General features: G+C 30.2%; 1 protein-coding gene across 4 annotated transcripts in view; it reads right to left on the bottom strand.

The window, feature by feature from the left end:
- Positions 1 to 148: 148 nt before the first annotated feature.
- LOC106652599 (fasciclin-3-like) overlaps positions 149 to 16785 on the bottom strand; it is a 210316-nt gene continuing 193679 nt past the window's right edge. Inside the window, exons 3-12 of one of the 4 annotated variants that reach the window (XM_014371651.2) lie at positions 12266 to 12592; positions 11824 to 11949; positions 11553 to 11741; positions 11259 to 11443; positions 11033 to 11177; positions 10103 to 10216; positions 3107 to 3137; positions 2571 to 2654; positions 1651 to 1825; positions 149 to 1370 (exon numbers count right to left, since the gene is read on the bottom strand). In XM_014371651.2, coding sequence (XP_014227137.1) covers positions 1176 to 1370; positions 1651 to 1825; positions 2571 to 2654; positions 3107 to 3137; positions 10103 to 10216; positions 11033 to 11177; positions 11259 to 11443; positions 11553 to 11741; positions 11824 to 11949; positions 12266 to 12592 — 1571 coding nt within the window. In that variant the 3' untranslated portion in view covers positions 149 to 1175. Of the gene's footprint in view, positions 1371 to 1650; positions 1826 to 2570; positions 2655 to 3106; positions 3138 to 5766; positions 7627 to 10102; positions 10217 to 11032; positions 11178 to 11258; positions 11444 to 11552; positions 11742 to 11823; positions 11950 to 12265; positions 12593 to 16785 lie in introns of those variants that run through there. The other 3 variants (XM_014371650.2, XM_014371652.2, XM_014371653.2) reach the window with 3 other exon arrangements.

Raw genomic sequence — 16785 nt, 5'->3', positions numbered from 1 at the left:
TTCTATCCGTTAAAAAATTACACTTTCATTTTGTTGAAATCGAAAGTAAATAGTACATTGAATATCATAAAAGAAAAATAAACTTTTTTAATTCATAAAAACAAAAAAATTCAAAAATCTAAACAAAATATTTCTCAATGCTTACACGTTCAAAGCATTAAAAAAATATTTATTACAACCTTTAAGTACTTGAACATTTTCTATGAATTTGTGCGTAATGCGCTTTGTGCGTTCGGCAATGATAGAGCTTGACCTTCTTCAATTGTTTGATAAACTTTTAAAACGAAATTATTTAATGTTATTATTTTATTTAGTTTCAAGTATGAAAAATAGGCACCATAACTAACTAAATTATTTTACCAAATGTTTCCTAGAACATTGGGTAATATACTTGATACTATCATTTGACTTAGTATGAGTCATTTGAGTGTTTGTAAAGTAAATATATAAAGTATTAAAAATAATTTTCAGATATAGCGCCATGAAAACATTAAATTTTATGAAGAGGAAATCAATATTTTTAGGAATTTTATCGTTATGTAACCTTTAAACTTGCATATTTTTATTGTGATTTTTTGTAGGATCAGAAATATATGATAAGTTCTTTGGATGCCTTTGTTATCGATACAAATTTTTCCTGCATTTATTCGCTCTTGAAAATGAATAATTTACGATAGTAACATGGCATCAGAAGTATTAAATGGTTTCACACTAAATTACAAAAAATTAAATAAGCACTGTATGCGTGACTTTTTACATTCCATCACATTTTTACGATTTAGAAGTAGTGCAAGTACTAAACTGCTAGCCCTACATGATAAAACAAAATTATTCGCAATTACGCATCTTCATTTTTGTGCTTGCACCACATTAAAACTGGTCATAAAACAATTTTTGCTTGTCATAATACTTTTTAATTTAACCGTTCCTTGATAAAATAATATTCTTCAAAAAGTTGTTGAAACGTTTAAAAGTACTGTTACTTCAAAAGCAGACATTTACGTAAAAATTTTCATCGGGAATTAAGATGATACATGTTTTTTATTTTTTAATTTAAATGTCAAAGTATGTAGAAATTCGAATAAAAGTGGGACATAAGTCTTTAAATAAATTGAAATCTAAATAAAAACGGGTTGTGCGGTCTCGTAAGGATCGCGGAAGGTAAAGAACGTATATCACTTGTCAGGCGTTGGGTGGCTCCCGTCAGTTTTGCTGTAGACAATCTCAGCGTATTCGGTTTTCTCATCAGTAAGACGTCTCGCGGTGTTTTGTTGCTGTTGAGCCAAGTCCAGTTCGGCATACACAATACCTCCCTCGTGGGTTCCAGATGTAGGGGTTTCAGCAGCAGTGGTTGTTTCGCTTGTTGGTGCCTGCAAGTACCCGAATACAATAAAATTGATTGTGTCACATTTTTTTATTGTAATTATTCATATTATGTAATTTTCAAAGTAGACGAATTGAACCTAAGGGAGTCTTCTTTTTTACGGAGTCTTTATGTACAAAAATATACAAAAGATTCCTGGTTTCGCGAATCTTCTATTTGATTATCTGAGATCAGAATGCAAATATACCGTCAATTTGAATAGGACAGGATACAATTTTCAAATTCTGAGGGAAATAGATGAAGCGTTATTAGTAAAATTTAATTACTTTTTCATCTTCCATTGTAACGACGGTGCGCACTGTGTCTGTATCGGCTCCAGATACCTTATCTTTGTTGCGTTTGAAAAGCTGCGAAAGGTTGATTTTTGGCCTAAGGCGACTGCTATTCTTCGTAGTATCTACTTCTGTCCTCGAGTAACGCCCAGTACTTTCTGTATCACTTCTACAGATGAAATGAAAAATTATATTTTAAAATTGTAGTAATAAAATAAAATGTGAGTGAGTTAAATGTATCAACAAAATAATGTATTGAGTGTGTCCCGTGAAATGTTTGATTTTGACTAAATGTTAAAAAATCCACCTTAACTCTCATACAAAACATCATCTCTTAATAAGTTCAGAATTTACTAAATTTCAGATATTTTAATATAATATTTAATATTATAAATGATTTTTTCAAAAATTATCATGTGATTAGTGTATGGAGTTATAATTAATATACTTGGAATGGTGTGAAAAAGTATTTCTTAATTCTTTTACCTGATCGTAAAAATTGTTAATTTAAAAATGTTTAATTTGTTCAAATGTCAAACCCATTAAATAAAAATGTATGTCTTGGTTTAGTTTTAATAATTAAAATTACTATAATTTCTAAATAAATTATCAACACACGAGGCATTAATAAATTACAAAATCAATTCAACTAAGATGAAAACAGATTTCAAGCCCAGAAGCAGAAAGCAAGAGAATACAAAGAGAAAATAAATTTGAAAAGCATCGAATTGATAATCTAATAGCACATGACACTTCATTATTGCTAATAATTAGTCTGCAAGTAAAGAAATTTCTTTTATTTATCGTATAACCAGAGAACTTGTTTCATAAAACCGAAATATTATGAATTACGATGTTATAAAGCGAATGAAATATGACGAAATTAATAAAAAAGTATAGTATACGCTTCTTGCCTTCGCGGACTGGCATCGTCTGTTTTTGTGGGTCGGACAAAGCGACGAAGTAGTATTATGCTCTCCGCCGGTTCTGACACGTCTCTGCAAATGTGCGAGTCATGCAAACAAATCATAAACAATCTACATTTTTTCTTTCACTAGCTTCTATTTTGTGCTAAAATTTGATAACTAAAATACCGATTTTAAGAAATCTCTATACCTCAAATGATATGCCTTTAATGGCTAGTATATGAAAATTAGCTAGAAAAAAATAGCTTTAAATCAGACAAAAGAAAGTTTTTGTTTAGTTGAAGATTTTTAAATAATCACTTTGTTAAATTATTCAAAATTAGTTTTTATGGCTTTCAGTTCAGGGTATAGAAAACTCTTAATTGTATTACAATAAAAATTAATGAATAAAAATTCAACACGCACATGTTAATACCAAACAAAATTACTTCTGATTGACAATAAAAAAAGGAAAATCTACAAAATATTAGTAACAAGAGTTGCATAGAGAATAACTAATTGTAGTTTAAGTAAGAATTACTTACGATTCTCCGATGTTTCTTTTTGCTGAATCATCTGAAATAAATATGATGAGAAGGTTTTAATCATTTTCGTTTATTCCCATGAAAAATCAAAGTAAAATAAATTTTGAAAAAATGCTTAATAGACCTATTTTCTAATCTAAAAACTAGATTTAATGAAATAATAATAATAAATTTGGGGTGTAAGTCATAACATAAATGAAGTGAATATTTAAAAAAATGTAAATCTTTATAAAATTGAATGATATTTAAAATAATCACTAATATCCTAATGTATTCATTAAAATTTTAATTTTTTAAATCAAATGATAAATTAAATCTGATGCTTCAAAGGATATAAGGGAATATTTAATTTTTTTTCTAATTCAACCTTTTCTCATTTAAAACAAATGTTTTATTTTAAAAATCATATATTTGTTAAATATAATGCTATAGCGATTAATGAACTTATAATTAATATTACGTACAGCATTCGTATGTATATTTTTTTACTTAAATACTCAATCATTTTTATCGTAACCCTCTTTTTTACAATTCTGTCTTCAAAACAATGTTTACTATACAAGTTCAGGATAAACTTTTTATTTTCGTTTTCTATCCGATTTTATTTTAGCATAAGCATGAGTTTTTAGCATTCAGTGTCGTAACATTTATTTTTCTTAATTATTGTGAATCAGAATCATAATCATGATTTGAAAACTAACACTAAAAAGTTTAATTCATTTTTAACCAAAATACTTTAAGAAGCGTTTTCAAATTAATTTTTTTGTGGTTAATTACTGTATGTCTACTAGTATATGAATTTAAAAAATTGATTTAAAGATACAAAAAGTATAAAATATCGAAAAGTAGAAAATGGCATATTTATTCATTAATTTCTTCTACTAATATTCGTCAGTAATTTTGTTATAAATCTTATGTATGTTTCAGAAAACGCCAAGTCTGAACAGTAATAACAGTTGTTTTTATTTTATCTATCGTTGTAACATCTAAACCTTAATTATTAACATAAATATATATTTATATATGTAAAGGTTTACTTCATTGTACGGCGAACCATTACGCCGTCATCCAAATTTATAATTTTCATTATTTGTATCATTTCATCTGGTATTTGACACGCGTGAAACATAAACAATAATGCTGATAAGATTATGATAAATAAAACATGTTCATCGAAAAGTTGGAGTAACTAATATTAAAATGTACTACGAAGAACATTTGTACAATTAAAAACACGTGACTTGTATAGGAGTTCCTTAAATTATAGACTTATATATTTTCACTTAAATTCGTGTTATTTTCCCCTCCGCTCGAGACATTATTCTTGAACACGCATCGAGCGTTTTGTGTATTATTAATACTTTGCATTGAAGATCTCTTTTCATTACTTTTTTTAACATTATGATCACATATTTGAAACGCATAATGTATTGTTCCGTACACACAAAACCACTTATGTCGACCTGGAGACATAATACGATAATATGGAAAACAAACATACTTGAAATTTAAAAATAAGCTATAATATGAACTTAACAATGACAAATTTTTAATAGCCTTATTTTTACTTTTTTTAATTTTTATATCTTCATCTTTTTTTCATTATTTGTTGTGACTTTCAAAATATATATTTTACGTTTTAATGTCAATCGTACGGATTTTAAATCAATAATTCGTTTTTCGAATTTCAGCAAAACTTTCAAAAAAATTTTTTCTAATTTACAGTAGGGGGAAAAATATGTTTCCCAAGTGCTTCATGTATCGTATTACATGTTATCCTTTTCATTGCATAGTTTCACTGCTTGCAATTTTCAATAGCAGTAGTTAACTGATAAAATGACATAAATACGAAAAATGTACTGCAACAATACCATAGCATGGTTCTGGTCTGTACATCTTTTCATAGTCCAAGTTAGTCTATTGTATGTATTGTAACTTCAACAGTTGTTGTTAAAATTACTTCTCTCATTCCTTAAATTTCTCCAACTTTGAAAAGTATTGAATAGAAGAGTAAATCAGCCGTATAATTATGACGTTTTTAGCTATGGGAAAATTTAAAAATAGTGAATTGTGATTGGTATATTTAAGATTCTTAAAAGTTGCCATAACTATTCTAGAATTGTAAACATCAAGTTAACTTTATTTTGACATTTATATCATTCTGTTTACCCTACTAAACATTATTACGATAAATGTTATTTAAGAACGACGATTCAGCAACTAGTACGTAAATCCACAGAATAGTTGCTACATTTGCTTTTGCTCATTTGCAAATTGAATGCATTAAATACATTACTTCAATATAATTTTTAGTGTAATGTTTAATTTCATCATAGTATATATAATATATATATATATATATATTTATATATTTATATTTATAATATGTATATTCATATATCTTTCTTTTATTTTCATTGTATATACATCATGCATATGATGAAATTAACCGTTGATCAATGATACATAGAATTATTTTGCTGGATGAGAAATATAAAAATGTATCGATCATGCTGCAAATGAAAACTTTAATTTACTTCTTTTCTTCGGTTAAGTTTTGTGTTAAATTTATAAAAGTTAACAATTTTTGCACGTCACCTTTAAATTGTTTTCTAAAAAGGAATTGGGGAACATGAAGTGTCTCACTTGATCATCGAAAGTATTTTAAACTCAAATTTCTTTATTATTACAAATGGTCATTATTTGTTCATTCTTTTTGAAAAAGAAGTTTACAAACGTTAAATTATGAGTAAATTTCAGTATTAAAAAGTTTTACAATCTCATATGAAGGCAGTTATTCCAGTTCGTATTTCACCAAAAAATAATTACTTATTAATGAATTTTATGCTTTGACGTATTATAAAACCAGATAACTTAAAACAACTGCTCTCATTTATTCATGAGTAAATAAATCAACAATACACGCACATAGCTATTGATACGTGGTACTTGATACATATAAATTAGTAAATCACACAACACATCTGTAAAATTACCAACTTAATTGTCATTGCATAAAAAGCAATAGTTTCATACATAAAATAATGTTTTAACATAATTTTCAAAAACGTTTCATCAATACTTCATTAAAGAGTATTTGATGATACTAAATATTGTTATTTAGATAATTGCAAGCGATGAAACATTATACATTTGAAATTTTCAAAAAGAATCGCAAATACTCCCAGAGTAAGTGTAACAATAGATGCATGTTATATAATCTGTAGAATGTATCTTATTTTCATATTTTAGTTAACTCACGTTAATCATAAAATATCGGTCAATTCAAAATCTTAGCTTTTTTAAATAATCTATATGAGATTTTCTTTCGATTACATGCTTTTTTCTTAAATAAGTGAGATGTACGACATGCTTAACAATAGACTAATGCGCTGGAATGCATGTTACTAACAGTTATTAGAAATTTGTATTATAGGATTGTTCTATATTTAATTATTTAAGCTATGTCTTAAGCTATATACAAACTCACGTAGAAATAACGAAGTAACGCTCGTGCTTCTTTCATACTAATACACTGACGCGCAAAGTGTACGGATAAAAATAGAAAAATGAAAACGAATAATCAATCCACCACACTCGCATTGTAAAATGAAGAAAATATTAAGAGTAATAAAAACAGATAGGCAAGTCATTTGGCCTGACCTTACTTCATTTTGATATAAAACGTAAAAACGCGTTTTTATAACATTCAAAGCGTGCGCGAATCACTCACAACCCCACAATGATCAATCTACAATGTATATTTGCTTAAAAAATAGTACAGTTAACATAAAAAGATAAAGAGAGACGGATAAGAGATGAATACTATTAGTTCTAAGATAGTTTTAAGAGGCGATTCGCGTTTGACATGCTGACGGTGAGAATACCGAACCAACCATATTTTAAAATACACAGAGAAAGAGGACGGCGCAGCTTGCCCGGACACAAATCAAATTTTTTTAGTTGTTATTTTCTTAAAGCCGTTAGCATTTTTAATACAAACGACAAATGGCTGCGGGGGGCCGAGCGATTTTTTCCAGAACACGGCTAGATGTTACACATTTATTTTTCTATACATAATGTTCGAATTGCCACATTTCCGAGTATTTTAGATCCGTTTTCAAGTGTTCTTACTAGTAAAATCTGTTCGTCATTAAATTTATTGATAAACTATGTAAATTTCGTTTATCAACTTATAAAAAATTGACTATGAAAAACGGCAATGACACGACCATCGGAAAATGAAGCGATATTCGGAACAAGGAATCGTCGACAATTACAAATTTAGACGGGCGTGTCAGTCTTTTTTTCGAGATCTTTTTTGATGATGTCGTTGCGTCCGTTGACGTATTCGTTGCTTGCATGAATCGGATTCTCTTGTCCGTGCTGGCTTGGTGGCAATTTCTCGTCACTTATTATGTGCTGATCTTGCTCATCGTCCTCGTCGCTGCCAGGCGTGATGTGTGCTTCACTGCCGGCGCCCGCGCCCCCAGCGGCCTCCTCGTCACTTCTGCGTCTCGCTGTAACAAGCAACCCCACCATAATCGGTCAAAGGCAATTTCTTGGTTTTTTTTTCAACTAGTTTTGTCTTTTTACACAAACGAGGATTTCTTTTTAGGTTTTGCAAATTTACTGATAGCAAGCTTTAAGATTGTCGGAATATACTATATCTATTAATTCATTTTTATTGAATTATACTTATTTGTTTTAATATTCCGGCATTCTTATTTTTTCTATTTCTTAAGCTATGAAAATAAATTTTTATATTATTTGTCAATAAAAGAATAGTGCGGAAATGAAAATCCCAGAAATTGTGCTCTTAATGATTCACTTTTTTTATGATGCAAAAATTATAATTATGGATATATATTTATAAGCGTAAGTTTCATATCCATTAGTATTATTGGAAAGATATTTTCAAAATTAAAGAATAAATGTATCGTGATAATAAAGCGATAATTATTAAAAGGCATACATTAAATTTATCATTGCTGTATGAAATCAAATAAGCGAGTCTATGAAATGTAATGATGTTAAGTTTTAAAGGAGTGAACATCTAGAAGAAAGTTATGACATCCAAAGATAATGCCTTAAATATTGAATTAGTTAATTAAGTATTTGTGCTGTTTGAAATAATGTGAAAATCGACATATTATTGTAGAGACTAAAATACAATTATAGACTTGTTTATCAATTTATCAAATAAAAATTTAAATCGATTTCGCAAAAACTACAGAAGGGTACTTTTCATAAGTGTTTACTACATTATTTTTGATCTATAACAATGCATAATTTTTAAGTTTCAACTGATTATTTACTTTTGTCACCTTTAAAAATTAAAATTGAATTGATAGACTTGTTATGTTAATTATGAATAAAATTAGACAACTTTATTTGTTAAGACAAAAATGATAATTAATTATATTTGATTGAAATTTTAAAATTAAAATTAATTTTTTTAAATGAATTTGTCACGGTGAATTGGAAAAGTTTAAAAATATGTTTTCTTAATGTAAGGTGTGGTTCCAAAAAGGCAATTAACATTATATATATTTATATGATCTATTTACATTTGCCTTCGCCGATATGTAGCGGTTGCTTGTTCTATTAAATATATACGTGCCATTTTGATACATCATTAAGTACAGAATAGAAACAAATCATGCAAAAATATCATCAATAAATTAAGTTCATGCATAAGACAATTGATTTCAATTTTTTTGTTTCTCAAGAATTTGAATGGGCACGTTTGTTAAAAAAAATTGTATTCATCGATGAAAGATATCTATAAAATTTATGAACATTCAATGCATGACGCTATAACTACGGAATATGAGTTTTTACTTTTTGACATTTACATGTAATAATTACATTTAAAAATATAATGGTAAATTTTAGAAGAGTTTAATCAACTATTAATACAGATCTTCAATGTTAATGTTTTGAATAAAGTAAAAAAGAATTATAAAGTATGTTTAAAATAACTTTCTAATAAATAATGATATTATGTTGTATGACTCAATTAAGCCTGAATTGGAATTGGTCTACAAATTTTTAATTTGAATAAGCAAGTTTAAAATAATTTGTAAATGCAATTCTTTCAGTTTAATTCAAGTTTTCCATAACTAGCGAACTCAGAGTGGAATAATGCAAAATTATTACTGATTGTTACAGAACGTCTAATAAATAATTCATATACAAATAAACTTGTTTGGAAAAATACTTAAGGCTCATATAATTATCAAGATTCAAGTCCAAGAAATCTAGGGTTCTTTATTCATTAATTCATTAAATTTAAAAGTTTCAAAAGACAAAATGTATAGTGAGCTTTAAGCATCTTTTATAACAAAATACGCAGCGAAATTTTTTGGGGAATAATAAAAAATTGGATGATGCTTTATCTGAAGTAACTGATTATCTCAGCAACTTACCCCTGGCCAATAACATGTCTTAAAACATGAAATTGCATGTTTAATGTTGACGTGTTTCTTGATATTTTACTTGGCTTGACTCGCATGCTGTCCGAAGAGTAGCAGCGAAACATACAAGACAATTGACACAAACGATTTAATGTCAGATGTTTACTTATAAATAATCATATGTATCTTTAAAATATTTGGATAAATTATAACATCAATATTCGTAAAAAATTTAGGTCGTTCAATTATCGTTTACTCTTGACATTAAATAATTTAGTTCTAATATTCTTAGACATTATGATTTACAGATATTCTTATTGTAGGTATGTACATGATTTCGTTTCGTGATCTAATTATGCTTTTGTGCCTGAGAAAATATTATTGAAAGCATAATAACAAATACTAAACAGCTGTTATAAAATATTTGCCAACTACACCCGTAACCGTATTGTGTATCTACACGAGTTTATCACTCTTTTGAAAATAATTGAATATTCAGATTTTGTTGCAACAGATAGAGATTCAAGTGAAATTTTTCTTACAAATTAAGCATAGTTTTCAAAATTTGATTACTTACCGGTAAAGCACCAACGACCAGTCATACGAGCAAATATAACCAGGAATACAGCAAGGGTTAGTACAAGAACTCCAAGAACGATTCCGATGATTGATCCAGCATCCATGTCGACTCCTAAAAATTTATTTAGGATATTAATAATTATTTATTACTTCAACAAATATTTCTCTCATTCATAGTTATTATAAACACACTAAAAACTCAAATGTAAACACATGCATGTAGTCGTCACGAAACATAAATAATACAAATAATTTTTTCTACAAATGTCGTTACTTTTTCTAATTGTTCCTAATTAAAAAAAAGAATCTGATAAACAAAATCTAAATTTAAAAATATCTATGTCTAATAAAAAATAAAAAAATGATTGGGTAAAAACATTTTCTAGAACAGTAACAAATTTATGTTGTTGACATTTACCTAGTGCGTGCATGTGTTCTGAGATCTTACCATAGAACTGATTGAATCGACTTAAAGCTCCTGAGTATGCATGAGGTGAAATAATGTTTTAATTAGAATATACTAGAAATCGGATCAGATAAAAAATTTAAATTACATTTCTGAGAGAACGCAAGGTTTCATCGTTCATTTAAAATTTATGATTAGGTGTATTTTGAAAACATCAAATTTTTGAATTTTATTAGTCAAAAACATTGAAAAGTGTTGAACAAAAAAGCAATTGATTGCTCGAAGTGTGGAAAAGATGAATAAAACAATGATGCTAAAGAAAAAAAGTACTATTACAATCATCAAGTATTGGCGAATAAAAGGACAAAATAATTACAATCACTCAATTATACGTTTTTGCTGGGAATGACGATCAAAAGTGTCAAGATCAAACGCGTAAAAGTGAAACATCATAAAATAGACAGAATATTATTACATTATATTTATATTACTTATACTCTCGATATCATTATGATTACTGACCTGCAGGTGGTTCAGAAGATGATGACAAACGAATTTTATAAATTTGCTTTCCTTCAACATTTATAGCTTCCAAGGTGTAAACGTTTTCAAAGTCTGACTTCTGCACGCTGTCAATTGTCAAAACTACGCTCCAATATCCACGTCCCTGAACACATTAACCGTTAATAATTATTGCAAAAACAGAATATTCATTGATAATTAATTAAAACATCTAGTATTCAATTACCAAATCAAAAGGAGAAGATGTTTGCAGGCGGTTGTTTGAATCATATTTGCTAGCAGGAATTTTCAAGTCTCCAACGTTCCAAATGAAATCAGGTTTAGGGTTGGCATGGACTGTAACGTTGATTTCACCACGACGGCCAATAGAGAAACCGAAACGTTCGATCGGTTGTTGAGGTTGTGGCTTGACTAAACATAAGGAAAATGATATAATTGAATTCAATGATTTATTTTTAGCAATTATTTTTTATGTTCAATATAAGAATCCTTCAAAATAAAAAATAAAATAAAAACTCACAGTATACTTCGATTTGTTTGCTAGTTTCAATAGGAGCCTCAAGTGCGATATGACTGGCAACGCAGCGAAGAGTTTTTCCGTTATCTTCCGGAGTGACGCTTCGAGATGCATTCAGCATGGACGGGTTAGCAACATCGACTGTGCGTCCAAGGATCATTGGTCTCTCATCGTAACCAATCTGTTCATTATCTGTAAAGCAGCAAAGACATCACGCATGATTTTCTTAGCTCAAGTTATCGTCAACGTTAGCGCTGGAACTGACAATACTTACCGAGATACAGAGATACATTCGCAGGAGGTCTGCCCTCATAAGCCATGCAGCTGATTTCCATCTTTCCACCAGCTTTGTAAACGCCATTGTTCCTGTCCAGACGAAGCACCGGGTATGATGGTGGTTCTGTGAAAAAGTTTCCGTATAAATTTCTTATAAATCCAAATGTATCTTTCTGTTATGCACGATGTATAACACAGCCAGACCATGCTACATTGCAAAACTTTAACCCATAAAGTATAATGTGACCTAAAAGGAGCCAAAATCTGATATTTGAATTTTAGCTTTAAAAATTTATTTCAAAAGCCCATTTCACTTTTCATATTCTTCTTGTTTAACTCAAAGTAAAAATTGTTAATCACGATAAATTAAGGAAAATATCTTAAAGTGATTTAAAATAAAAAGAAAACAAAATTTCACTTTAATAAAAACATGTACTTACTGGCAACGATAAGACGAACTTTGTTTGAGCTCTCGGTTTGACCAGTTTCGGGTGTCAGATAGCAGGTGACTTCTCCATCATGTTTATCTTGGATTGATGAAATTTTAATACCGCATTGGCCATTGGCAAAACCAGTGCCGTAGTAATTTATGACATTGTCAGACGGTAGATTCTCGCGCAAAACGAGGGTCGGTTCGCCTGGTATGACGAATCGGCAGAAGTGTATTGGCACAGCCGCTTTGCACAGAATCGTCTGACTCTGGCCGAGTATTACAGCCACTTGGTTGTCCGGCTCAATTTCAATCAAAAGAGGATTACTGACGTATGCTGAAAAACAAATGAGAGAAAAATATTAAAATAAGATCAGAAAATCAAGTCAGTTATTTATTTTATACTATGTTCAATGGTAATATATATTCTGGAAAAATTTTGCGGTCACACCTCAAAATTGATGTCTCCGACTTTAGTTAATAAATGCAACAACACTGCTGGTATAGAGACATTTGAGGAAGCGAGCAAGGCGTCCGTAAAGTGCAATAAGTCTAATAAGCTAGTTTCCTCTGTTGGTTGTCGAGGCGCTGACACAGGTATATTACACGGGCAAAGAAGGTAAATTATACCGAGCGGGGTGCGGTACAACCAGTGGCAGTGGCACACTGGTGTCGTTTCATAGCGTAGCGCGAGTAGACAGCCCGCGGAAGGCAAGATTTACGGGACAAAAAGGAGAGTTGATTAAACCATCCTCTATTCTTGCACGCACTTCTCTCTCTCTCTTCTTCCCTTCATATAATGCGAAAGCCCTGCACTTTTTCTCTCGCTATGAGTGGGTGTGTCAAGCCCTGGCGAATCTGACATTTGTAAAATTTATGCTTTTTTGCGCACTGCTGCTCAGTGTTTCTTAACTGTTTCTCGCGCTCGCCTGCGTGATAACGTCTTTGTGTTTAAAGGCTTTGAGCATATTATGGCCCTGCTTCGAGGTTATTATTTTTCTTGATCTAGCTTTTTTCTCTTTCTGAGCTTGAGATTTTTTTGCACTTTTCTTTCCAACCGATTATCTTTTAATAATTAATATTTATTTTAGGTAAAACGTTTGTTTTTTATGTAATCAATATGACAAATTAGCTTTTACTGCTCTTTTAATACTCAAATCAGCGAGTTAATAATCAATTTTTTTAAATTGATTCAAGTATTGATGTCTGACACGATTCAGTTTTTACTACTTAAACCGATAAATATAGAGTATAAACGAAATTTTTCATGACATGATAAAATTCATATTAAATAATATTTAGTAAAAGAGAAATTACTTGAATAACTTTTAACCTTATTATCCATATGGGTAAGGGAGCTGCATATCATTTCGTCACATACAAGCTATTTGTAGTCAAGGGCTAAAGTTTACTTTGATTGTTTCATCCACTCGTACAAATTTGATGCACCACTTCTCTCTATGAAACTTCATACTTTGGCTTAATTTTGTTCTTGTTATTACAACAATAAGGCATTTGTCTTACAGATGTAATCAATCTTACTTCAGCAACCTTGTACTTCATTTAATTGACTTTCTCTGTTATAGTTCTCAAGTATACGTCAGTTGAAACTATTACAGTATTTTTTAGTAAAATTTGAAAGTTAGCAAACGTTTTATAGATGCTAGCGGCAGTTACCAAATTGAATTCTCGTCAATATTTTGTGTTTATTTATCTAGTTTAACTAATATTGTAATTAATTAACTGAACTCGTTTATACAAATGACGCGTACGAAGTTGAAAAACTTTTTATTGCATATGGTGTTTGTATGTTACTTAGTTATACCAAGTCGTTAAAACTTTAGAAGCAAATCTAATTTCGGAAAAGCAACAGTTCAAACGGTTCGAGACAGGAGAAGTAAGTTCGGTCAATAATTCAGCTGCACCCGAGTTTCAAGTAGCAGATAATGCGCCTTGCGAGTCAAGAGAGAACACTAGGAACGAGTGAGAGAGAGCGAGAGCAACTCTCGGTGGAGAAGCAATAAAACGGACGTATATAGTGAAGCAAGGAAATCTTAGGTCGTGGTAACGCGTTTCGAATCGAGCACCTACAAGCACAATGTTACATGGGACTCAAAACTCGCTTGGTAATTCTCAGATCTTTCACCTCTCTCATACACAGCTCTCCGCAGAGATTAAGGGCCGGTTCTATACCGCTAAATCAACTCCTTCGAGAGATGTTGCCGAATTTGCCACTGAATTTTTCTTACGCGCGAATTTCTGGACTATAACAGATTTGAAAAAAAAAGATTTATAACGTTGAAAATAAACGAGAAATTTTTAACGCTTTTGTTTGAAAATAATCTCATAAATTTCAACTGATCATCGTTTAAAAAATGTCACCATTCCATGTTTAAATTTAATTTTCAAATTAAATTAAGGCATCTCATGAAAATAGTTAATAATAAAAAATTGAATTTACAAAATGATTAGATTTACTGATTCTGTTAGTCGTTTAATGTCTGCAACTGATGACGCAGATATAGCTGTGAGAGTTTAAATGGATTTAAGCTCCCCGATGATGACATTTAAATTGAGTTAAAGAAAGTATATTATCGCCATTAAGCATTGATAGGAATGGAACGTGCTTTAAATTTATCGATAACCTCATATTTTACAGAGTCTCCAGAGATATTTTTTTGAATAATATTAAGATTGAATGTACTTTTTTCCGAACACACAACATAAAAGAAACACAGTAACAAGAGACAAGTTTTTTGTATATAGAGCATTTCCTTTCATGGCATTTGAAAAGTTGAAAATTCAATGTAAATTTTATTTGCATACAAATCAATGATTTATCGTACAAAATTGTTCTTGCACACATCCTTTAAGTGAGTTCATACACACATACGTACATGTAGATATTTTTATGGCTCAAGTTATATTTCTCAATGCTATAGACCATCCCGTATGCGATTTAAGCCGATGATACGTGACGTGCCCAAAAAGCTTTGGGTCTTTCACGTTTTCAAGAAGTATAAAAATCACATCACTGAAAAATTATTGAAGAATAAATATCGAATTAGAAAGAAAAGTAGCGGAATTCAGTATTTTCTTTGAAATCAGTATGAAAAAATTATAGTTCAGAATTCTTTTTCTAAGTAGATCATGAATCGTAATTAAGCTCAAGAGAGTCACTTTACACCGATGCAGTTTAACAATGCTCCGGTGATGATTTTTTTTTACTCGGTAATATATATATCAGTGGCACAAGTACCACTTGGCTTTTGCAGTGACGCTGCGGTCGGAGTCATCCCTGAAGAACCATCCATTAGATGCTAAAATAAGACTAGATAGAACAACGAGCAGTGGTGCTACTGGCGATGAGATTACTTTGCGCAAAGTTCTTCGTCTCTTAGAGCTCTTGTGGAAAAAGTGTAGAGAAAAAATCGTAGCGAATTCAGATGAAACTGAGGTAGGAAACTTGTACAAGCTTATGATTAAAGAATGCCGCAGCCAAAAGCAACGAAAATCATCGGAATATAAGGGTTTTATAGACTTCTTCCATATTTTCAGATAACTATTCAGTTAGAAACATCATTTCGTAAGAATTATTTGATACTTTATAATAACCGGGTCTTTTTTATTCTACTAAAAAAAACCGGAAGTCAAAGATTTCATAGCCCGGACCCATTCCAAGACACTCGTATCGAAGTCGTGAGGTTCTACTTTATCAAGTAATAAATTGCACCTTGTGAATTTCATTCTCTCCAAGAACAACTTTTTGAATGAACTTGCACGGGTATAAAAGTTTTAAGAGTTTTCCGTCTTGATTAATTCCTTTTATATATATAACAGGCTCTATATAGTTATATTTGACAAGTTTAAGTGCAATTTTCAGTGCGACCAGTAATTAATCTTATTTTTAAAAATCATGTGATGTGTACGCAAAAACAAGCATTAAATATGAAAGTTTACTTTTTCGCCAAACTAAAATATAATCCATTTGCAAAAATCATCAGCATAAAGTAGGAGTTTTGCGCTTGGCCCCACGTATCTTTCGGCGCAAGTTTCAAATCTCCAGCTGTTAAATGCGAAACGTATAGCCGAGTAGTTGCATTACTTTCAACTGCCTCATAAAATTTCGTCGCCCGCTAGCTAGCATGTGTATTTCATAAAAAAGCTTTCGCCCTAGAAAGGTTTAGCGTATAGTCATTTGCATAGTTTATTCTCGTGAAACTCTTCTTTATTACACCACTGCGAAGAATTTTAAAGTTCATCATACGAATTATTCATTCGGTTAAAAAGTTGTCCCAAATCATCCTAATCTAAAGAGATGTTTTACAAATTCATATGGCATAACTCTAAGGTACAAAAGCTTTAAAATTTCAAAATGTGAAAATTTGAATAATGAAATATCGTATTTTTGTAAGTGAAACATTTTAAATTTTCATGCAACAGTTAAAATTTAATTAAAATTTTTAATTAACACTTGGATTTAATTGTTTCCCACTCCTTTTGATAAATTCCATGGAGATCTGATTGAAT

Source organism: Trichogramma pretiosum, unplaced genomic scaffold (assembly GCF_000599845.2).
Source record: "Trichogramma pretiosum strain Unisexual culture from Peru unplaced genomic scaffold, Tpre_2.0 scaffold26, whole genome shotgun sequence".
In the NCBI taxonomy this organism is placed as follows: Eukaryota; Metazoa; Arthropoda; class Insecta; order Hymenoptera; family Trichogrammatidae; genus Trichogramma; species Trichogramma pretiosum.
This window is presented reverse-complemented; position numbering and strand designations above follow the sequence as displayed.